General features: G+C 53.3%; 1 protein-coding gene across 6 annotated transcripts in view; it reads left to right on the forward strand.

Moving 5' to 3' along the window:
* The window catches only part of ARHGAP39 (Rho GTPase activating protein 39), a 92,314-nt gene that overhangs the window by 53,341 nt on the left and 14,713 nt on the right, over positions 1–24,260 (forward strand). For 5 of the 6 annotated variants that reach the window (XR_010410463.1, XM_045895636.3, XM_064587638.1 and 2 more), the window contains 4 exons: positions 2,417–2,851; positions 12,182–12,265; positions 19,322–20,675; positions 22,127–22,688. Coding sequence is in view for 5 of the 6 variants with exons in the window: in XM_045895636.3 (XP_045751592.1) it covers positions 2,417–2,851; positions 12,182–12,265; positions 19,322–20,675; positions 22,127–22,688 (2,435 nt within the window). In the remaining variant the exon portion in view is untranslated. Of the gene's footprint in view, positions 1–2,416; positions 2,852–12,181; positions 12,266–17,537; positions 18,090–19,321; positions 20,676–22,126; positions 22,689–24,260 lie in introns of those variants that run through there. The other variant, XM_064587642.1, reaches the window with a different exon arrangement.

The raw sequence follows: 24,260 nt of genomic DNA on the forward strand, positions 1-24,260 counted from the left end.
CACCAGAACCCGGCGTGCCGGCACCGTGAACTCCTGCATCCAGGAGTTCAGACTGCAAACAAGGAATGTCTGTTGTTTGTAAACTGCCCGGTCTGCCGTGTTTTGTTAGAGCAGCTTCAATGGCCTGAGACAGTTTGAAAACAAAATGTTAAAAATTTGAAGGTGAAAGGGAGTGATCTGTAGTATCCAGTGGCCCAGTTCCATTAAGACTGGAAAGTGCAGTTGCAGAGGCCCCTGCTGGTCTCCCTCGGAGAAGTGGGGTGTGTGGTCTGTGGACCAGGCAGGTGGGGAGGGCAGTGGTGGAGGGGAAGGGGGTTGCCCTGTGCTGGGTCCTGGGGGGGGTGTGGGATGGGACTCACCCTGCGTCTGCTGGCTTCCTCCTTCCCTGGGGTAGCAGCCTAAGGTAGAGCCCCTCTTGCTCTGGGTGCTGCTCTGCTCGTGGTCCTAGGACACCTGGCTTCCTCCCAACCCCCTGACCCCGACCCCCCCCCCACCTGATACCCACGGGACGGCTCTGCCAGCATTCAGATGGCTGCTCTTTATCCTTGTGTCAAACAGGACGGCCCACACGGTGGCCTCACCACTTTCCCTGCCTGCTCCTGGCTCCTCTTGGCTTCTCAGGCGAAGTTGGGTCAGGAGGGATGTCCACTCACTCCTCCCCACCCTTTCTCTCACAAACCCTGCTGCTCCAGACTTGGCCTGCACTGTCTAGCTCTTCTCAGGGCCTGTGGAGCCCCACGGGCTGGTCATGCATTTGGTCCTGCGGTGCTCCCTTCTCTCTGTGTCCCCCACCCCCTGCGCTCTCTGCCCCACAGTGGCACCCCATCCCGCAGAGCAGCCTTCCCCGCAGACTGGCTCCACTTTGTGTCCTCTACCTGGCCTCACTGTGCTGTGCTGGGTGCCCACGCCCAGGCGCTGGCTGAGATGGGGACCCAGGACGCACCTGGTCCTCGCCACGGGCTTCCGGAAGCATCTGCGGATCCCGACGGAGGCCCCAGAGTCCCTGAGCTGCTGGGAGTGGACAGTGAGTGGGCTGGTCCTTCTCCTTCCAGCAAGGGGTATCTGGCCTTGAGTGGGTCTGGTCTCCAAGGGCAGGGCTGTGGTGCTGAGGAGCGTGCCCACTGTGAGGTTCCAGAACAGCAGGAGGACCTACAGACACAGCAGTCTGTGGCATTTAAAGGGTTGTTATTTGTGTGGAAACTTGGAAGCAGAATAAAAATATGCCAGATGTCAGCCAGACACACCGATATCGACATACCGACATTAAAATTGCCTTGTTCTAAATAGCTTTAGTTTTCATTAAAAAACTTAGTGGGATGGGGGTGCCTGGGTGACTTGGTTGGGCGTTGGGTCGTGGTCTCAGTGTCGTGAGATTGAGCCCCGCGTTGGGGTCCACGCTCAGCAGGGAGCCTGCTTGGAGTCTCCCTCTCCTTCTATCCCTCCCGTCCGCTCATGCTCTTTCTGTATCTCTCTCTAAAATAAATGAATAGGGCGCCTGGGTGGCTCAGTCGTTAAGCGTCTGCCTTCGGCTCAGGTCATGGTCCCAGGGTCCTGGGATCGAGCCCCACATCGGGCTCCCTGCTCAGCAGGAAGCCTGCTTCTCCCTCTCCCTCTGCCCCTGCTTGTGTTCCCTGTCTCGCTGTGTCTTTGTCAAATAAATAAAATCTTTAAAAAAATAATAATAAACAAATCAACTAATTAATTAATTAAATGAATAAAATCTTAAAAAAAAACCCAAAAAACTTAGTGTGATGGAAGCTGTGTCCTTGAGGTGGGGACACTCTGGGAGCCCCAGGGAGGAAATGGCTCCAGAGCACCAAGTCCCATCCCAGCTGAGCTGGAAGCCCCTTCTCAAGAGGCCCAATGTAAAGATGGTGGCATCCATTCCTGCTGCAGATGGACGGGCAGTGGTGGCCCATGGTGGCCAGGCCGACTGAGTAGCCAGGGCATCCTGCAGGACGCAGCCAGGCTGTGTCCAGGTTCTTCTGAGGACAGGGAGCTAGAGCCTGTGGAGCCCAGTGGAGAGGCGCTTGGACCAAGTCTCCCTAGAGAGCTCCTGGGCAGTAATGAGCATGTAGAAGATCAGGGATGGGACTTCAGTTTGGCTTGGTTTTATTGTATAAGTGACAGGATTTCTTGCCTCTGGGGCTGGCAGATGTGGGAAAGGGTCTGCTGTTGTAGGCAGGTCTACAAACCCCACCCTCCGCAAGCAGGTGGCCTGCACAGCAGCTGGGGGACAAAGGGCACACCACTTGATGGGCAGGACCCATTCCCTGGGGTGGGCAGTGGGCCCGCGGTTGGAGTCAGCTGCGTCTCCAGCCCCGCCAGCGCCCTCGCTCTGGGCCAGGCTGCAGGAGCCCCTTGTTCCCAGAGGCCAGCACCCGACCCTGCTAACTCTCCTCTTGCTCTTTCTCAGGCTGGAGTGGGTGGAGATCATCGAGCCACGCACCCGCGAGCGTATGTATGCCAACCTGGTCACGGGCGAGTGCGTGTGGGACCCTCCTGCCGGCGTCCGCATCAAGCGCACCAGCGAGAACCAGTGGTGGGAGCTGTTTGACCCCAACACATCCCGCTTCTATTATTACAATGCTAGCACACAGCGCACTGTGTGGCACCGGCCGCAGGACTGCGACATCATCCCCCTGGCCAAGCTGCAGACCCTGAAGCAGAACACTGAGTCACCCCGCGCCTCGGCGGAGAACAGCCCTGGGAGGGGCAGCGGCGTCAGCCGCGAGGGCAGCACCAGCTCCTCCCTGGAGCCCGAGCCGGATGCCGGCGAGAAGGCGCAGGAGCCTTTGGGGAGGACTAGCCGGCAGGCCACTTTTGGGGCTCTGAAGGACGAGAGCGGCAGGTGAGGCGGGCGGGCGGGCCCGGGTGGCTGGGTGAGGCCCGAACCTCATACCAGCGGTTGCCTCCCACCCTTGCCCACAGATGCTCTCGTTGCCATTTGGCAGGAGCCTCTGTTGGTGACGAGGAGGGCCTGGTCTGTCCTTACGGAGGTTTTCTGGCTTATGACCATGAAATCGTTTGGTTCTGTCCACTGTGGGAAGCGGGAATGTGGTGTTAGGACCAACCAGAGGCACACCCCCAAAGGTGCCCTGTATCCCAGTGCCCACACCTGGCAGGCACGCTGCAGGGCCCAGCGCTCGGGGAGCCGAGTCCAGCAGGAATGGCTGGTCAGGAAGGTGCTGGGACGGTATGCCCTGGGAACAGGTGGTGAAAGGAGCCAGGGAGGATGGAGGGACACGATAATTGGCCTCGGAGGCCAGGCAGGGGCAGGGTGGTAGGGATGGGGTGAGTGGGGCTGGGGTGAGGCGGGCTGGATTTCACTCAGGGACGGTGGAAACCACAAAGTGATCAAACCTGCTGTATGCTGAGGGTCCATTTTGCTCCTGTGAAAGGGATGTCCAAGGGGCCCGGGATGGAAACAGGTGGCTGGCAGCCATCGGTAGGAGCTGGAAATGCTGTTCTACGTGGCGCAGTTGGGTGGGCGTGCTGGCAGATTTGGGGTGCTGTGGGGGGCTGGGCAGCTGGCTGTGGCGCTCCCAAATGGGGCAGGGAAGATGAGGCACATACAGGGGTCAGATCAGTGTGCATGCTGGTGCTGGGAAGGCAGAAATTTCCTTCTCTCCTCCCAGGACTCTTCCAGCTGGGTTCGGAATTAAATCGTCATAAGGCAGATTAACAGGAGGGAAAAAGCAGTTTTGTTTCATGCACAGAGGTCCATTAATGAAATCGAGACCCCAAGAAATGGCCAAGGCAGGTAGTTTTTATATTTTTTAGACAAAGACACAGTAAATTTGTGAGGAATTGACAGGATAAAGAAAACAGACGTTTGGGAGCTTTACTTAGAGAGGAATTCTAAGCAGAGTCTGGACTGAGGTAACGTTGACAAGGTCTGTTTCTCCAGCTCTCTCAGCAAGGAAGCTCCTACCGCTGGTGAGAATGGTGCCTTTTTACTTCTTCCTACAGGGACAGTGTTTCCCCATGGAAGGGTTACTTCAGCATTCAGGGGACAGAGCGGAGTCTGATGACCTTGCACCACTGCATTCCCAAGTGGCTTCCGTGCAGAATAATCAGTTTGCCATGGTGGCACATTTTGGGGTGGCCTGCCCTGGGCCCCTACATTGGACACACACCAGAGGTTAGAGGCCAAAGAGGTGGTGGCTGGGCAGGCCTGAGGAGACTCGGGGACCTTTGGGCGTCGCCCCCAGAAAGTGGCACCGCCCTTGGTGAGGTTGGGGGCCCCAGGGGTGAGCACCCAGGAGAAAGCAAACGGGTGTGTGGGCTCTGCCTCGGGCCTCCTGTGGGGCCCACGCTGTGCTGCTGCCGGGAGGCCCTCCCGGCCCTCCCTCTGCCCATCAGCTGCTACGCCCATCAGCTGCTACAGCCTCTGGGCTCATCACACAGTCTCCGTTCTGTTGGATCGTGATGATTTGGAAGTCTTATCCTATTGGTTGCTGACTCATCTCTGTAATTAGGTGGAGAGACTGGATTCTGTTTCGGGTTCTGTTGGCAGATGTGTCTGTCACGCCCGTTCTCGGGCTGCCCTTCTCTGCCCTGTGCCATGCTGCCCAGGGGTGGGAGTGTCCTCCTCGGGTGCCTCGGATATTCTCTGGGGTGGTGGGGGTTACTGCATCAGTTTGGGGTCAGGATTTCCACAAGAAGCCCTGTTTGGATTTGGATTAGAACTGTACTGAGTTTATAGATCAGTTTGGAGGAAATGGGTGTCTTTGTTATATTGTCTTCTCCCACGTAAAGATGGTGTCTGTTAACCCTTCTCTCCATGAAGGACTGGCTTATTTTTTAAGGTTTATTTCCAGGTGCTTTATCTACTTTATATCTCTTTTTAAAGTCCTGTCTTCTTCTTCTTCTTTTTTTTTAAGATTTTATTTATTTATTTGACAGATAGAGACACAGCGAGAGAGGGAACGCAAGCAGGGGGAGTGGGAGAGGGAGAAGCAGGCTTCCTGTGGAGCAGGGAGCCCAATGTGGGGCTCGATCCCAGGACCCCGGGATCATGACCTGAGCCGAAGGCAGACACTTAACGACTGAGCCACCCAGGTGCCCCTAAAGTCCTGTCTTCTGATCATTCCTGTTCTTATGTGTCAGTCTTGTTTCTCCCACGTTTGCTGGGCTCTTGCTGATCTAGCCCCAGCTCCTGGCCTTGTCCAGGTGCTCAGGCTGCAGGCCTGCTGTCCTTGTAATGCTATGACACTGTCAGGCTTTTTACTGTGAATGGAGGTACCGTTTTATCAAGTATTTGCTGAGTCTATTGAGATCAGTGTTGTAGGTTGAACTGTGTCCCCCACAAAGATATGTTGAAGCCCTAACCCCCAGGAGCTCAGGATGGGAACTTCTTAGGAAATAGGGCTCTTGCAGATGTGATCAGTGAGGTTGCGATGAGGTCACCCTGGAGTGGGGTGGGCCTAAACCAGGTAGGACTGGTGTCCTGGTAAGAACAGAGACACAAGAAGGCCCATGACAGGGGCGCCTGGGTGGCTCAGTCGGTGAAGCATCTGCCTTCGGCTCAGGTCATGATCCCGGGGTCCTGGGATCGAGCCCCGCGTTGGGCTCCCTGCTCCACGGGAAGCCTGTTTCTCCCTCTCCCACTCCCCCTGCTTGTGCTCCCTCTCTCACTGTGTCTCTGTCAAATAAATAGAATCTTTAAAAAACCACACACCTAAAAAGAAGGCCCATGACAACGGAGGCGGAGACAGAGCGATGCGTCCACACGCCCAGGGACGCCCAGGATCGCGGCTCCACCAGCCGCTGGAGACAGGCCTGGGACGTGTCCCCCGGAGCCTCCAGAAGGAGCCGCCCCGCCCACAGCTGGAGCTTGGGCTTCCGGGCCCCAGAGCAGGGAGAACGTGGGTCCCTGTTGCTTGAAGCTGCCGGTTTGTGGCACTTTGTGACAGCAGCCCTGGGACATTCATCTGGCATTTGAGTCTGTGTTGCTCGCATTCCTGAAATACTCGCTCTATACAATTTTCAAAATAGATTCAGATTGCTAACATTTTTTAAAAAGATTTTATTTATTTATTTATTTGTGAGAGAGCGCGCCTGAGTGTGAGGGAGGGGCAGAGAAGGGGGGAGAGTGCCCGCCCGCACACGTAGGGGAGGGGCAGAGGGAGACGGAGAAGCAGGCTCCCCACTGTGCAGAGAGCCCTGTGCAGGGCTCGATCTCAGGACCCTGAGATCGTGACCTGAGCCAAAACCAAGAGTTGGACGCTTAACTGACTGAGCCACCCAGCCTCCCCAAATATTTTCTGATTTTTTTCCTTTAATTTATTTATTTGACAGAGGGAGACATAGCGAGAGAGGGAACACAAGCGGGGGGGGGGGGAGGAAGAGGGAGAAGCAGGCTTCCCGCAGAGCAGGGAGCCCAATGCGGGGCTCGATCCCAGGACCCTGGGACCATGACCTGAGCCGAAGGCAGACGCTTAACGACTGAGCCACCCAGGCGCCCCATATTTTCTGATTTTAATTATGGTTTCTTCTTTGATTTATTTGTAACTTAGAAATGTCTTAATTTCCAAAACTATAGGTTATTTTTCATTCCTGTTCTTCATTGCCAACTTAATTTCATTTTGGTCAGAAAGCATGGGGGGGAGTTGGTTTTTGTTGTTATTGTTTAAATCCTGAATTTTTTAAATGATTTTATGACTATTAAAAAAATAATTTCTTTTCCCTGTTTGTTAGGTCTAAGGTTCTCTGTGTGTTCGTTAGATCAAATCTGTTGTATCAGTCAAGTTTCTTACTGATTTTTTGTCTGCTTGATGTATCACTTCTGAAGAGGTAGAGTCTCCTCCTATATTGGTGGAATGTGTCTGTTTCTCCTTTTAATCTGTCCGTCACTGCTTCCTCTGGGTTGAAACTGTGGGTTGGTTGCATGTGAATTTAGAGCTGTTATGTTTTCCTTGAGAATTACTGCTTTTGTCATCGTGTAGTCGTCCTGTTTATCCCCGCGTTTTTGTCTTGAAGTTGGCTTGTTTGATATTCATGTAGTAATGCTATTTCTCTTTGGTTGGTATTGGCCTCTTAACGTCTTTCCCCAAACTACAGTCCTTTCCTTATATTTTGAGCGCGTTTCTTTCTTTTTTTAAAGATTTTATTTATTTATTTGTGAGCGAGAGAGAGCCAGTGCTCGCACAAGCAGGAGGAGTGGCAGGCAGAGGGAGAAGCAGGCTCCTGAGCAAGGAGCCCGATGCAGGACTCAATCCCAGCACCCTGGGATCATGACCTGAGCTTAGGGCAGCCGCCTAACTGACTGAGCCACCCAGGCGTCCTGGGTGTGTTTCTTATAAATAATGTATAGCTCTTGGGTTTACTTGTTGCCAATTCTGAACACCTGTCTTTGGTTTGGCAGGATGATTGCCATTCTGTTTCCTTAGACCACTGACACAGCAAAGGGTTTAGTTTATCATCTTTGTGTCCTTTGAGGTACATGCTCTTCACTGCCGCCCTCTCCTTTGGTTGTCTCCACGCCGCTCCCCCCCATGCACCTGGCATGTGTCTTGCGGTTCACATGTGCTCTCATGATGCATGGGCCCTAGGCTGGGTGCCTTCTTCGGGGGTTGCTGCTCTTCCACCTGTGGGATGGCCCTACAGCTCCAAGCTGGGCGCTGCACCTGCCCCGGGAGGGGTGGTCCTGGGGTCTGTGCTGCGTGGCTGCTGGAGGGTCCCAGCACTGGGCTTTGCGGGGGGGTCTTACTGGCGCATTCGTTTTCTTTTTGTTTTTTTAAAGATTTTATTTTAGGGGCACCTGGGTGGCTCAGTCGGTTGGGCGACTGCCTTCGGCTCAGGTCATGATCCTGGAGTCCCGGGATCGAGTCCCGCATCGGGCTCCCTGCTCGGTGGGGGGTCTGCTTCTCCCTCTGCCCTCTTCCCTCTCGTGCTCTCTGTCTCTCATTCTCTCTCTCTCAAATAAATAAATAAAATCTTTAAAAAAAAAAGATTTTATTTTATTTATTTGAGAGCATGAGAGAGAGAGGGGGACGGTCAAAGGGAGGAGCAGACTCCCTGCCGAGCAGGGAGCCCGATGCGGGACTCGATCCCGGGACTCCAGGATCATGACCTGAGCCGAAGGCAGTCGCTTAACCAACTGAGCCACCCAGGCACCCTATGTGCTTCTTTCTTTCTTTTTTTTTTTAAAGATTTTTTTAAAATTTATTTATTTGAGAGAGAGAATGAGAAAGAGAGAGCACGTGAGAGGGGGGAGGGTTAGAGGGAGAAGCAGACTCCCCGCCGCCCGCCGAGCAGGGAGCCCGATGCGGGACTCGATCCCGGGACTCCAGGATCATGACCTGAGCCGAAGGCAGTCGCTTAACCAACTGAGCCACCCAGGCACCCTATGTGCTTCTTTCTTTCTTTTTTTTTTTAAAGATTTTTTTTAAATTTATTTATTTGAGAGAGAGAATGAGAAAGAGAGAGCACGTGAGAGGGGGGAGGGTTAGAGGGAGAAGCAGACTCCCCGCCGAGCAGGGAGCCCGATGCGGGACTCAATCCCGGGACTCCAGGATCATGACCTGAGCCGAAGGCAGTCGCCCAACCGACTGAGCCACCCAGGTGCCCTGGCGCATTCATTTTCATTTCTTCTTTGCCACTGATTCTTATTCTCTCTTCATGAGCTAATTCGCCATTTGAGATTTCTCTTATATTTGTTGCTTATATTTTTTTACTCATTTTTGCACTGGGGTTGCTGGTTTACTTTCTGTGTTAGTTTGCAGGAGTTCCTTATATGTTCCTAATATCAATTCCTCATTGCTCTTAGTAGATGTTATGAGTATCCTGTCCTCTGTCACCTGCCTGCTGACTGGTCCCTTTGTCCTTGATTTTGATGCAACCACATTTATCAGTCTTTTGTCCTCATGGTTTATGCTTTTAATGTTTTCTCTAAAAAGTTCTTCCTTGGCCAAAATCCAGAGATATTCCTTTACATGTCTTGCATTCACCTTACAGTTTTATTTTTACATTGAGGCCTGATTCTGTCTGGAGCTACTTCCTCGGGGGGCTAGGAAGGATTCGCTTTTCATCTCCTAAACTGCCAACCTCTGCCCTAGGCCACACTGGTGCCTGTGTATCTGCTTGCGTTAGCACCCCGACCCCTGGGACCCCGCTTTTCCCCTTGGTCTTTAAGACTGTCTTCACTGGTTGTGTGCCTTCCTTCCATCATGGAAATGCTACAGAAGATCCAAGCGGCATTTTCTTTGGATCCATTGACTTGCATTTTGAGGCGTGCTCACCCTGTGTCAGGTAGCTTGTCCCCTGTGAGTGGTCTGCAGTCATAGTTCCCAGCCGTCTGTGTTCCTTGTTGCTGAGTGAGTGTAAGTCACACATACCCACAAACGTTTTAAGTACAACCACTGAAGAAAAGTCCCACAGAACAATAACACATACAACTTTCTGACCAGAAGAGGGAAAATAAAACCAAACCTACTTAATCTAGTAAAAAGCAACAGCAAAGAGAAAGGCAGTCCAATATTTCTCCATAATACTAGCAGCCAATCATGAGCTGACACAAATTAGGAACTATTCACTCAGCAACAGGAAACATAAACAACTTGAAATACGCCCTTTGTCATCAAAAAAAGGACATAATCCCCTTCATGCACCCAGCATGAACTGGGTGCTTCAGTGGGGTGGCAGCAGTCTGGAGGGGAGGTGACAGCCTTAGGCACTGGTGGCTGGAGTTGGATATAGAGAGGGAAGTGTCAGGGCCCCTGAGGACCCAGGGGACTGTGATAGCATAGAATTCAAAAGGAGTGCCTCCAGGAGGTGAAGGTGGCAATGTGGTGGTGGAAAAACTCTGTTGGTTTTGGCTTTGAAGAAAAAACTGTACCAGCCTGGCCTGGGCACACGTAACAAAGCCACTGTGAGCAGAGGGGACGTACGGGGATGTGGCTGCAGCCCTAGCCAACAGCCAGGTGCTCCCAGATCTGCAGGACCCCTGTCATCTTTGGTGGCCAGCCAGGAGGAGGAGGGATGCACCAACTGATGGAGATGTACATATAGCTATCATACAGATGTGATTGCATAATACATCATTTTTCACGTTTCTAGCTGTTTGTTCTGTAGCGTGATTATGTGTTAGAGCACACTGACCACCAGCCAGTGTTAACATTAGCCATTCATTTATTCAACTTTTAAAAAAACACTTTTATTAGAGAAGCAATGCTCATTAGTTGTACTTTGTAGTACACATAGTTACATGGAAGAAAAAGTTTGAAACCCACTAAATGCTCTCTCTCAGTTTCCTGGCATTTACTTTTGCAGTTTTGAAAATACTACAGCGGGGACGCCTGGGTGGCTCAGTAGGTCGAGCATCTGCCTTCAGCTCAGGTCATGATCCCAGATCCTGGGATCGAGCCCCGCATCGGGCTCCCTGCTCAGCGGGGAGTCTGCTTCTCCCTCTACCCCTCCCCCTGCTCACGCTCTCCCTCCTTCCCTCTCTCTCTCAAATAAATAAATAAAATTAAATTAAAATACCACAACAGTATTTCCAGAAGCGTTCTGTTTCTTGGTATGAACAATGCTGTGTGAATATGAGCTCCCATTGCTAGACACGTGATTTGTTTCCAGTGTAATTGCTAAGTATCGAATGGTAAAAATGATCTCTCCCATTATAATTTCTGAACTTTTTCTTAGTTATTCTTACGTGTTTATTTTTGGGGGTTAAGTTTCCAAACACTCTAAGTTCTAAAAACATTCCTTCCTATTGGAAATATTAGAATTACATTAAGTGTATTAACCAATTTTGAAGTTATATCTTCACTATTATTGAGTTCTCCTGTCCAAGGAACCTTGTATGTGTTCAGATTCCTCTATATACCTTAGTAAAAATTTATAGTTTTATTCATACTGATCTAACATACTCCTTTTTAACTTATGCCTGAACTTTTATGATATTTCCATGGTTGTTATTGCTGTGACGAAGTGAACTTCGTTTCTGCTAATGCACAGAAGAGTTGTTGGTCTGTCACTCAAGTGGTACAACATTACAAGTCTCCCTAATGCCTTTAGTAGAAGTTGTTCCATTGATTCCTTTACTTTTTCTAGGTTCACAACTAATGACAGTTTTATCTCTTTCAAATATTTAAATCTCTTCCCTTTTTTTTTTTCATTGTCTTATTGCATTGACTAACATTTCCAAAAGTATGACATACTGGTGGTGAGAGTATGTGTTCTCATTCTGACTTTAATGAGTATGCTTTCAGCCTTTTACTACTAAATATTATGAAGGCCTTGAGTTTAATATAGGTATTCTTGATCAAGTTAAGTAAATTTTCTTTTATTTGGATTACTGAGAGTTCTTAAATCATAAATAGACATTAATGGGATGTCTGAGTGGCTCAGTCGGTTAAGCGACTGCCTTCGGCTCAGGTCATGATCCCAGGGTCCTGGGATCAAGTCCCACATCGGGCTCCTTGCTCAGTGGGGAGCCTGCTTCTCCCTCTCCCTCTACCTCTGCTGCTCCCTCTGCTTGTGCTCTCTTTCTCTGACAAATAAATAAATAAAATCTTTAAAAATAAATAAATGAATAAATAGACATTAATTTGATCACATCTTTGAACATCTGCCAAGATAACCACCCACTAATTTATTTCCCAGATACCGAGTGCCTGTTATGCTCCACACCCCAGCTCTTAAGAAGCTTACCCTCCCTGGGTCGCCTGGGTGGCTCAGATGGTTAAGCATCTGCCTTCGGCTCAGGTCGTGATCCCAGGGTCCTGGGATCGAGCCTCACGTTGGGCTCCCTGCTCAGCGGGCAGCCTGCTTCTCCCTCTCCCTCTGCTGCTGCTCCCCCTACTTGTGCTCGCTCTCTCTCTGTCAATAAAATAAATAAAATAGTAAAAAAAAAAACAAAAAACTTCTCATCCCCATGAGAGTGTTTCTTTTTTTTTTTTAAGACTTATTTATTTGAGAGAGAAAGAGAACAGGGGGAGGGGCAGAGGGAGAGGGAGAGTCTCAAGCCGACTCCCTGCTAGGGGGGAGCCCGATGCGGGGCTCGATCCCACGACCCCGGGATCATGACCTGAGCCGAAGGCAGACGCTTAACGACTAAGCCACCCAGGCGCCCCAACACTTACATTCTTAAAAGTGAAAGGTTTATTTTGAATGTACCATATTTTTAAATTATTGCACTCATGCGCATGTCTTTTTTCATTTTGCTATGTTCTAGTTCTTCACCACCAGGAGTGTTCCTTGAGAAGGACTATGAGATTTACCGGGATTATAATGTGGATGGCCAACTTCTTCACTACAGGTAGAACCCACTGGCTCACACTTGGTCCTGTCTCCTGACCTGAGGGTGGTTTTCCTGGCAGCTCTTGGGTGAGCTGGAGAAGAATCTGGCTCAACAAGAAGCTGGATGTATACAGCATGAGGGGTCCTGTACTGGCCAGAGGAACATGATGAGAGGCTCTGGAGCCACCAGCACCTGGGCAGAGGCCTTTTGGAGTGGCCCCCAGGTTCATGTGGCAGCTTTCAGGAAGCTGGAAGAAGCTTGTCACTGCCCGGTTTGGGGAGCCATGGAGCCCATTGCTCCTAACAGAGGAGTGAGTCCTTGGGGGATCCTCAGCATGCATTCTCCCCTGGAGCTCCAGGCCATGCATCAGAGTGCTTCCCAGGTGAAGTTGGGAAGATTGATGTTCATCATAAGGAAGGAAGTGGACATTGGCTTCTCTTGGTCCTGGGTTGGCCTTGCAGGGTATTGCAAGGTTCCAGAGATGACCCTCGGGACCCCAGGGCACAGCATCTGTCAGACTGGGCGGGGGCCATCCTCAGCCAACTCATAGGTCCAGGTGGGGTGCTGTGCCTCTGGGTGGCCTAAGTGCCCTCAACACAGACCAACAGGAGTGATACCAGTGTTGGGAAGGCATTTGAAGACCTGAGGAGCGGGCCTTTGGTGGTTTGCTCAGACAGTGTAAAGATCGATCTTGGAAGGGCTAAGTCGGTTTGTTGATATGGAATGAATCTGAGGCTACCTGGGTCGGCCAGTGTGGGTGTGTGACCGTGGGTGTGTTTTGTAGCCTCCCTGTGCTCCCGTGTCCTCCCCAGGAAAGCGGGATGCAGAGGGCTGACTGGGTGGGCCCTCAGTGCACCTGCTGCAGGTGAGGGTAGGTCAGGGCAGGCCCTCAGACTTGGTGTTTCCTGTAGGGTGCGTGTGCCCACCTGGTCTTTGGTGGCCTGTTGCAGCCCTGGTCCTGCTGTCCTGGGTGCCCTCTGAGTTGGATCTGAGAATGACATGGTGTAGTTTTAGGAATGAAGGCACTCACCCAGCCAGGGTAGGAAGAACGGGAAGGTAAAGTGTAGGGACAGACTGGGGGAGAGACTCCCCCTCCCTACCACACTGTGAGCAGGGTCTGTGAGGAGCAGGGGAGCAGGAAGGAGCTTGTCCAGGGTGGCTTGTGCTGCCTACCCAAGGCTGTGTGCTGGTCAGGTCCCTGAGCAGGGCAGGGGCAACGATGGGACGCCTGGTAGACAGCTCATCCACTCCAGGCACGGAGGTGAATTGGTGAGCCTGAAGGTTTACGGGGCAGTTGGAGAGCTGTGTGGTTCAAGTTGTTTTTCAAACAGAACTTCAGATGTACAATTTCTTGTCCACATGATCAAGGCTCTGTGAGTTTCACTCACCAACTTTGTTACGGAGGTCCGGGCATCCGCGTACACGGCGGCCACCTCCTGAGGAGGCAGCAGCAGAGCAGTTCCTCCGGCTTTGGTCTTGTGAGGTGCTGTCCATTCTCCTTTTGGAAAGAGGCCATGGAGAAGTACTCTGAGCTGAATGGAGCCCTCTCTTCCTGCTCCTGCCCTTTCAACACCCGCCTCTGCCCTGCTTGCCTGTCACCAGCATTTCCAGCGCATGGAAGGTTCCGTCTTCTCTCATGGTTTTAGAGAGTCACTGAACAACCAGATCAAGCAATCGTCCCATTTTATGTAGAGACAAGTGTGACTCTCTGCCTGGGTGCCTCCGCCCTAGTAGAGTTGATGGGGGATTAAGGCATGGGTGAGGACAGGCTTCCTGGGTTTGGGGAACCATGAGGAGACAGGTCTGAGGGCAGGCCAGGGAGGTCGGACTGGGTAGAAAGGGTGGCCACAGGCAGCTGGGCCATCTGGCCGCTCAGTGGTCAGAGGTGGAGGGGTGCACAAGAGGCAGACAGCAGGGCATGGAAACTGGATGTAGGGCTTCAAAGAGCGCTTCCAGAAGAAGAGCAGAGAAGTGGGGTCAGGTGGGAACACAGAGTATGGGGCTGTGGAAAGGCCTGGCCTGAGGATGAGAGCTGAAGCCGCCGTGCAGTGAAGCCTGTCGGGGGGTAGGCCCCCCTTGGCTGCTGGGCTCCTACTCTCCGTGACCAAGGGCCATCTCTGGGCCCTAGGGGCCCATTTTCCCAACTGTGACTTGGAGTCCATGACTCAGAGGTTCCTACATGGGCCTCAGGCCTGCCTTGACTTCTGCAGGGGTGCTCAGTGCCCACGTATGCTGCAGTGCTGGGCATTGCCCCTCAGCTCAGGGACATTGTTTTCATGGTGGAGGGCAAGGCCATTGGTCTGCCTTTCTCCTGCCTCAGTCTCTCTCATTTCCACCCTGACTAGATGAAACCACTCTAGAGTCCTGGGACAGATGTGTCATCTGACCAGCTGCCTCTCATGTGCTCTTGACCCTGACGCTCTTTCCCACCCTCATCATCGTATAGCACGATTTTGATGGCCCACAACTGACAGGCCACAAGGTGCCTCCTTGGGCAACAGCCCTCAGCACGCTTCAGCAGGCGAGGATCATTCTTTACCTCATAGCCCCTGTGGGGGCCCTGGCACCAGGGCTGGGTCACTGTCTGCTGAGTGGTGGAAAAAAGTGCAGAAATAATGCTTCACACTTGCTGAGTGTTTCCTCTATGTCAGTACTGAGCTAAGGACTTTATCGTAGGCACATTATGTGCCTTAGTCCTCATAAGAATAAATGAGGACACTGAGTCAGAGATGGTAAGTGATTTTTCCCAAGCCCCACAGCCAGGGAGCAACAGGCTGAAGTCCAGTCCCAGATTTCTGGATTCCCAGCCCAGTCCTCAGGGTTTGCTGGTCCCTGACACATTACCTGCCGCCCTTCACTCTGCCTCCAGCAGCCAGGAGCAGACTTCCCAGGAGTGGGAGCCTGCATCCCGAGTCCTGCCACTCTCTGACTTCTCCTCAGGACAGTGAGACTGAGCTGCTGGTCATCGCTGTCAACTGGTAGAGTTGGATCCTGGCTGCGCTCAGGGGGCCCCGCACCTGGCATGTTGGAGTAGGCTGCCTCCCAGCTGGCATGGGCCTCCATGCTCTCATCCAGTCTCGCATCACTGGCCCGTGTTCTCCAAGGCCTGCTTCTCCCAGTCCCAGTAATTGGCAGTCATGACCTTGCCCAGAAAGGTCCGGCAACAACCAGAGGTCAGGGGCAGAGGTGGCAAACTATACAGCTGGTTTCTTAAAACTCTGATTTCCACTTTTGCAGTCACTACTGCATTAACTTACAAGACCAGCCTGCACACAGAGAACAAAATAGACAGAATTGCCCTGAAGTCATCAGGGATCTACTAGGGAGTGGAGACTTGAGGGCTGAGGAGGCATCAGTGCAGCCTGGCACACGGATGGCACTTCCTCTTCCTCGGGACAGTGAGGCTAAGAAGCTGAGCTGACCATTGGGTGGTTTCATGGCTCCAGACATCAGAGTCCAGAGGCCACAAAAATGAGCCCTAGTTAACATTCCATGTTTCCACTTGGACTCCTGAAAGGCTGTACCCAGGAGTAGGATGAGCCATAAGTAGACCAGCTCTCAAACCTAAGCCTGATTTCCAGTCAGCTCAGTCCCAGATGGAATTCAGGTTATCTGACCTTTCCCCAGCTGCCTGTCAGAAACAAAAATAAATCCAGAGCCTCAGATGATCCCTACAGTTTTTCATCAGAATTTCGGTCTAAAATTATGTATTAAATCCTAAAGAATTGACCAAAAAAAAAAAAAAACTAGAACTGATAAGTGATTATGGCAAGTTTGCAGGATACAAGGTAAGTTTACAAAATCAGTTGCTTTCCTATATACTAGCAATGAACAAGTGGAATTTGAAATTAATACCGTTTACATTAGCACCCCCCAAAAATGAAATACATAGGTATAAATCTAACAAAATATTTACAAAATCTATATGAGGAAAGCTACGAAACTCTAACAAAAGATAAAGAACTAAATAAATGGAGAGATATCCCATGTTCATGGACAGGAAGATTCAATACTGTCAAAATGTCAGTTCTTCCCAACTTACTCTATACATTCAGTACAACCTCAATCAAAATCCCAGCAAGTTATTTTGTGGATATCAACAAACTCATTCTAAAACTTACATAGAAAAGCAAAAGATCCAGAATACCCAACACAGTATTCAAGGAGAACAAAGTTGGAGGACTAATACTACTCAATTTTAAGACTTACTAGGGGCGCCTGGGTGGCTCAGTTGGTGAAGCCTCTGCCTTCGGCTCAGGTCGTGATCCCAGAGTCCTGGGATCGAGCCCCACATCGGGCTCCCTGCTCAGCAGAGAGTCTGCTTCTCCCTCTGCCTGCCGCTCCCCTTGCTGTGTGGCTCTCGCTAGCTCTCTCTCTCTGAAAAATAAATAAACAAAATCTTAAAAAAAAAACAACAAACCTTACTGTAAAGCTACCATAGTGAAGACAATGTGGTATTGGTAAAGAATAGACAAATAGATCAATGGAACAAAGTAGAGAGCCAAGAACTAGATCTATAAAAATATAGGCAACTGATTTTGACAAGGGGGCAAAGGAAATTCAGTGGACTAAGGATAGTCTTTCCAATGAATGGTGCTGGAGCAACTGAACATCCGCTTGTAAAAAAATGAATGTAGACACTGATTTTACACCCCTCACAAAAATGAGCTGAAAATGGATCACAGACCAAATGTTAAAACACAAAACTCCTAGAAGATGACGTAGGAGAAAACCTAGGTGATCTTGGGTGTGGCGATGATTTTTAGATGCAACATTAAAGGCACCATCCATGAAAGAAATAATTGATCAGCTGGACTTCATTAAAATTAAAAATTTCGGGGGGCGCCTGGGTGGCTCAGTCGTTAAGCATCTGCCTTCGGCTCAGGTCATGATCTCAGGGTCCTGGGATTGAGCCCCGCATCGGGCTCCCTGATCTGTGGGAAGCCTGCTTCTCCCTCTCCCCCTCCCCCTGCTTGTGTTCCCTCTCTCGCTGTGTCTCTCTGTCAAATAAATAAATAAAATCTTAAAAAAAAATTAAATTAAATAAAATTAAAAATTTCGGGGCGCCTGGGTGGCTCAGTTGGTTGAGCGACTGCCTTCGGCTCCGGTCGTGATCTCAGGGTCCTGGGATCGAGCCCCTCATCGGGCTCCCTGCTCGGCGGGAAGCCTGCTTCTCTCTTTCCTACTCCCCCTGCTTGTGTTCCCTCTCTCGCTGTGCCTCTACCTCTCTTTGTCAAATAAATAAATAAAATCTTTTAAAAAAAAATTAAAAATTTCTGCTCTTCAAAAGACAGTGGCAAGAGAATGAGAAGACAAGTCACAGCCTGGGACAAAGTATTTGCAAAAGCTACATGTGATAAAGGACTGTTATCTGAAATACCAAGAACACTTGGCAGTGAGGAAACAACACAGTTAAAAATGGGCCAGCGACCTTAACAGACACCTCATCAAAGAAGATACACAGATGGCGAATAAGCATATAAAAGATGCTCCACATCATACGTCATCAGGGAAACACAAAACGACGAGATCCCACGACACACCTGCTGGAATGGCCAAAATCCAGAGCACCGATGACACCAGATGCTGGTGAGGACGCGGAGCAACAGGAACGCTCACTCATGGCTGGTGGGAGAGCAGAACGGTGCAGCCACTTTGCAGGACGGTTTAGAGATTTCTTACAAAATTAAACATGCTCTTACCATGTGATCCAGCAACCATGGCCCTTGGTATTTACCCCAAAGAGTTGAAAACTTACAGCCACATCAAGACCTGTGCATGGATGTATGTAACAGCTTTATTCAGAGTCACCAAAACCTGGAAGCAACCGAGACGTCCTTCGGTAGGTGAACAGATACGTGACCCGCAGTCCATCTGGACGATGGGATGTCATTCAGCGCTACATAGAAATGAGCTCTCGAGCCATGGAAAGACACGGAGGGACCTTAAATGCATATTGCTAAGTGAGAGAAGCCAGTTGGAAAAGGCTCCATACTGTGTGATTCCAGGTCTCTGACACTCTGGAAAAGGCAGAACCATGGAGACAGATGAGTGGTCGCCAGGGGTTGGGGGGAGGGAGGGACAGTCAGAGCCCAGAGGATTTAGGGCAGGGAGTCTACTCTGTATGACACCCTACTGGTGGACGCACGTCATGACACGTTTGTCCAAACCCACGGAAGGTCCAGCACCTGGAGTGAGACCTGAGGTCAACTAGACGCTGGGTGATGATGATGCTTCATGATCATGTCCCCGTGTAGGTTCATCGACCGTAACAAATGCACCACTAGTGGGGATGATGATAATTGGGGAGATTGTACATGAGCAGGGGTAGGGGGTGTATGGGAAATCTCTGTACCTTCCCCTGAATTTTGCTCAAAAAAGCAGTTTTTCTGTCTGTGCCCGGGTGCAGTGTTGTGTGTATGTATGAGGGCAGAGTCACGGGGGAGTCAGCCTTTTTGGAGCTCACAGGACACTCTGTTGTTGAAAAACAGGACCTGAGATGCTGAGGGGTGAGAGGTGGCCCACCACCCTGTAGGAGCACAGGCAGGTGCTAGATCCAGGAGTGAGGCCTGCAGAGAAATAACCATATCAAATCAGAGTTAGGCCTCTGGGAGGGCCACCCCCAGCTGTTGTAGAAATAGTTCTGTGCCTGGTGCTGGGGTGTGACCAGAACACACACACACACACACCGTTCCTTGCAGGGAGTGTCATGATGGGCCCCAGAGGAGAGGGAACTGTGTGAGGACAGGAGGGCAGCTACTCTAGGCTGCGCTTCCCAGGGGTTGGGTGCCAGCAATGAAAGGTGGACAGGCCATTTACAGGGAGCCCCCCAGCAAGTATCAGGCCGCTGAAGCCTGCAGCCCCCATTTGGGAGGTGAGGACAACACTGAGAAATGACCCAGGCCTCTTGGGCCCTGACTTCAGACACCTGTGAGGCCCAGGCCAGTGAGTAATGTGTTCAGGCTGGTAGCTGGGCCAGACTTCCGCCTCCCCACCAACAAGTAACCTGTTCCTGCCGCCCCCCCCCCCGAGAACCTCCCCCAGGTAACCTGTGCCTGTCCCCCCTCCCCCCAGGACCTCCTCGCTTCGGTGGAATTCGGGCACCAAGGAGCGCATGCTCATCAAAGTTGCAGACCGGGAGCCCAGCTTCCTCTCCTCCCAGGGCAATGGCTATGCCCTAGATGGCCAGCCTGGCAGCCGCTCCCGCAGACCCTCAGGTGGGCAGCACTCGCCCAGCCTACAGACGTTCGCCTCGGACTCTGATGGCCCTGTCTTCTTCCCTGAGCGTCGGCCTTCGCCCTTCCTGAAGAGGGCTGAGCTCGGTAGCTGCTCCCCACTGCTGGCCCAGCCACGCAAGCCCACCAGCGACTCACAGCCCTCCTCCCCACGCTACGCCTATGAGCCCCCACTCTATGAGGAGCCCCCTGTGGAGTACCAGGCCCCCATCTACGACGAGCCCCCCATGGACGTCCAGTACGAGCCTGGCGGGGGCTACCAGGCAGGCTCACCCCAGCGGTCTCCGGGCCGCAAGCCACCCCCCTTCCCACAGTCTCCCAAGCAGGGCTCTGCCTCGCCCTACCAGCAGCTGGTGCTGACCAGGCAGAAGTGCCCCGAGCGCTTCCTGAGCCTGGAGTACAGCCCTGCAGGCAAGGAGTACGTGCGGCAGCTGGTGTATGTGGAGCAGGCAGGCTCCAGTCCCAAGCTGCGTGCAGGCCCAAGGCACAAGTATGCACCCAATCCTGGAGGTGGCTCACTCCCCCTGCAGCCCAGCCCCTGCCTGCTGCGGGATCAGCGCCTGGGGGTCTCCTCTGGGGACTACAGCAGCATGGGGGGGCCTGAGCTTCAGCACGCCCAGCCACGGGTGCAGCTGCCCCAGGCCCAAGACGACGCTATGTCCTGGTCCAGCCAGCAGGACACCATGTCCTCAACAGGCTACTCCCCAGGCACACGGAAGAGGAAGAGCAGGAACCCTTCTCTGTGCCACGCCCCCAGCACCTCGTCCACTGAAGGCCCCGGGGACCGTGACCTCCTCGGTGAGCAGCCCCTGGCTGAGGAGCGGCCTCTGTGTGGGCCCAGCCTGGCCCCAGTGAAGCGTGCAGAGGGCAAGACAGGCGAGGCTGAGCCTTTCCTGGCGCAGGCACGGCTGGCCTGGGAGGCGCAGCAGGCCCACTTTCACATGAAGCAGAGGGGCAGCTGGGACTCCCAGCAGGATGGCTCGGGCTACGAGAGCGACGGGGCCGTGCCACTGCCCATGCCCGGGCCTGTGGTGCGTGCCTTCAGTGAGGACGAGGCACTGGCCCAGCAGGAGAGCAAGCACTGGCAGAGGGGCGCCTTGGAGAGGCTTGCTTTCCCCCAAATCCTGCTCGAGAAAAGCGTCTCCGTGCAGACCAACCTGGCCTCGCCAGAGCCCTACCTTCACCCCTCACAGGTAGGGAGGCGCTGCCAGGGTCTCTGGGCAGAGGTGGGGCAGGTGGTGGTCCCAAGGCATGGTGCGGCACTCAGCTCCTGGTAAGGCCTGGCCAGGTCCTGGCAAGTCACCTGCGGGTCAAGAGGCCGTGCCCTGACTCCATCCAGCCCGTGGATGCAGGGTAGTCAGGGGAAACAGGTGGGCAGCCACCCAACCGCTGAGCCCCTGAGCCTCTTTTCTCCCATCTGTGAACGGGCTCTCAGGTGAGGAGCTATGCAGGTGGAGTGTCAGGTGCCCTTGCTTAGAGCTCTTCTGCAGCAAGGAGGGGAGACCAGACACCTGGTCCTTGTGCTGCCTCTGGAGCCAAAGCAGAAGCCTGGCCTGGCTTGTCCTCTCTGGTCAGGCTCTCTGAACCCATGTGCGTATTCTGTCTAGGTCATGTGCTGGAGCTTGATGCCCCAGAACTTTGTGTGGGCCAGTGTCCTAGTTCTCACCTCCTGACCCCTGACATTTCACACCAGTCTGCTGCATGAAGCCAAGGCTGAGGGTCTGCCCTGGCATCTGCCAAGAGCTGGCAATGGCCAGAGGGCCTCCTGGTGTTGGGCTCTCAACCCCACCAGGGAAGACGTGCCCAAGGACCCGGTAACCTTGGGAGGCCAGTGTCCCTGGGCAGGGCTGCTTTAGTGCCCCTCCAGGCTAGAGAGCTCAGAGCAGTGTTTCTGTCTAAGCCAAGAAAACAAAGGGCTGTTACCCCAGTGATGCCCTGTACGGTCATGCTGAGGCCATTAGGGAGGCAGGGAGGGGGCTTGGGACAAACCTTCCCTTCCCAGCATTGTGGGAAGCATCCTAGCCCCCTTGCAGGCTGGCCCTGCCACTGCCCGGCCTCACTCTGCCCCCAGTCCCATGTGGGGATCTTTGTTGGAAGGGTAAGGCTCTGTGACGGGAGGGGCGGCCAGTGTAGTGGACCGGGAGAGACATCTGTGTCTCTCTATGGAACTTTGCGACTCGGGTTTTTCTCATTTTGGCGGGGCTGCCCTTTTCATCTGTTTCTCAACCTCAGAGCTCAGTGAACTAGCAGAAGCAAGGCCAGCAGGAGGCAGTGCCCTTCACCGTGCACGGGGTCTCGGCCTCTGCATGGAGAGGGCAGCATCCCCTAGCATCCTCCCACCAGGGGCTAGTCAGCCCAGAAAGCCAATGAAACACATGTGTGGCTTCCTCCCGCCCCCAGACATGCACTGGACGCCCCCCCACCCCCACTACCAACCCTCAGTTGCAGGAATAGGGAGGGCACTTCTTCACCCCTCAGGGTAAAGGTTGGAAGAAGGGCCTCTGTGGGTCCCTTCCCAGCCTTGTGCGAGGATCTGGCATGTGTTTATGCAGTGGGTAGAACAAGATGAGGCACAAAGCTCCTCCAGCAGCCTCACGGCAGCAGGGGAGGCCACACCCCCTCATGGCCCCTCTGTCCTTCCTAGTCTGAGGACCTCGGCTCCTGTGCCCAGTTTGAGAGTAGCCGGCAGGCCCGCAGCGTCATGCCCAGCGCTAGCTGTGTGTTCCCCACCTTCACTCTGCGCAAGCCGTCCTCGGAGACCGACATTGAGAACTGGGCCTCCAAGCACTTCAACACGCACACACAGGGCCTCTTCCGGCGGAAGGTGTCCATCGCCAACATGCTGGCCTGGAGCAGTGAGTCCATCAAGAAGCCCATGATTGTAACCAGCGACCGCCACGTGAAGAAGGAGGCCTGTGAGATCTTCAAACTGATCCAGATGTACATGGGTGACCGGCGCGCCAAGGCTGACCCACTGCACGTGGCCCTGGAGATAGCCACCAAGGGCTGGAGCGTGCAGGGCCTGCGGGACGAGCTCTACATCCAGCTGTGCCGGCAGACCACTGAGAACTTCCGCCTCGAGAGCCTGGCCCGCGGCTGGGAGCTCATGGCCATCTGCTTGGCCTTCTTCCCACCCACACCCAAGTTCCACTCCTACCTGGAGGGCTACATTTACCGGCACATGGACCCCGTCAATGACACCAAAGGTAAGGCCCAGTGCGCGAGACCCCTTGGCACCCACAGCTCAGGGAAGGGCTGTGGCAAGAACTGCCCGGTCTACACTGGCAGCCGGTATGTGGAGGCAGGCACAGCACCTCCAAGCAGACACACGTGTCCTCTGAGGACCATGTCCTAGGTTCCCACTGGGACGTGGGGTCCTCAGGGAGCCCCCCCGCCACTGAGGCCCCAAGAAGAACGACAGGCAATCCTGGAACAGGGTCCCCAGCCACAGGCCAACAGGTCAGAGAGGAGGGGTGCAGATGAGGACTGGCCTCCATGTCTCAGCCAGCTGGCCCCCACTCTGCTGAGGCCTCCGTACCTGGTCACTCTGCTTGATGAGGGTACCTGCTGTGCCTGTGTACTTACTATATTGGCTTTCAGCCATACTGTGGCCTGGAGAGGTAGCCACCCCAGCCAGGCTCGGGCCATCTGTTGTGGGTGGGGAAGAGATGGGGGTTCCTGGAGCAGGGCTCCTGAGAGCAGGGAGGAGCATGGTGAGCCGGGCATGCATCAGCCCAGCACCAGGTCTGGCAAGTGCATCTGGCCATTGGGGCACTGCAAGCTGACCTGGCCCTGAGCCACCCCAAGGAGTCAGAGGTTGGACCAGCATGGGTAGCCACCTGCTGATGGCTGCCTGGGGCCAAGTGTGGGGCCAGATCCTGCCAAGGGCTCCTGAAAGCCATGCATCAGGTTTGTCTGGTCCCAGACCTGGCCTGCTCTGGGGAGGACTCAGGGCCACGGTCCTCCTAACCAGACAATGCCCGTGTGGCCAGCACAAGTCCTGTGCGCGCAGAGAGAGCGTGGGGACAGGGCCGTGGGCAATAGCTGCATCTGCAGCAGGCTGCCCACCACCCAGACAGTCGTGGGTATCCACGAGGCATGGCTATGGCACCGGCAGCTGGACACACACGTGTGCAAATGCATGCACACACTCACACGCCCTCCAAGCTCCTCTTTGGGAGTGACTGTCCACCTTGATCTGGCCAGGGCCTTGCCCCAGCGCAGGTGTGTGGGGCCAGGGAGTGTGCACCCAGTGATGGGGGCTGCAGCTTCCAGGGCAGTGGTGGGTCCTCGGGAAGGTGCATCAGGCACAGCACCATCCAGCACATCAGCCGTTGGGCCACAGATCTGGAAGCCGTGGGATTTTCACTGGGGCATGTGGTTTTGGGCGTTGGTTGGTTGGTTGGTTGGTTTTTAAGATATATTTATTTTGAGAGAAAGTGCCCAGATTGGGGGAGCGGCAGAGGGCCAGAGTCCTCAAGCCCTCAAGCCTCAAGCAGACTCCCCGCTGAGTGAGGAGCCCAACATGGGACGATCTCACGATCCATGAGATCATGACCTGAGCCAAAACCAGGAAAGTTGGATGCTCAACCAACTGAACCAACCAGGCACTCCTAACTGTGGCATGTGGTTTTTGAAGCAGGGTCACTGAACACAGCATATGGGTCTCCCCAGGTAGTTCCCCCCAACATGCAAAACATGCAGCCTGATGGGCAGCCTGAGTCTGCCTTGTCTGCCACTCTTCTCAGGCCTTTCCAGGAGAAGGTGGGCCCCCATTC

This window comes from Mirounga angustirostris, unplaced genomic scaffold (genome assembly GCF_029215605.1).
Source record: "Mirounga angustirostris isolate CCGP_5_RB_7025 unplaced genomic scaffold, mMirAng1.0.hap1 SCAF_4, whole genome shotgun sequence".
Classification (NCBI taxonomy): Eukaryota; Metazoa; Chordata; class Mammalia; order Carnivora; family Phocidae; genus Mirounga; species Mirounga angustirostris.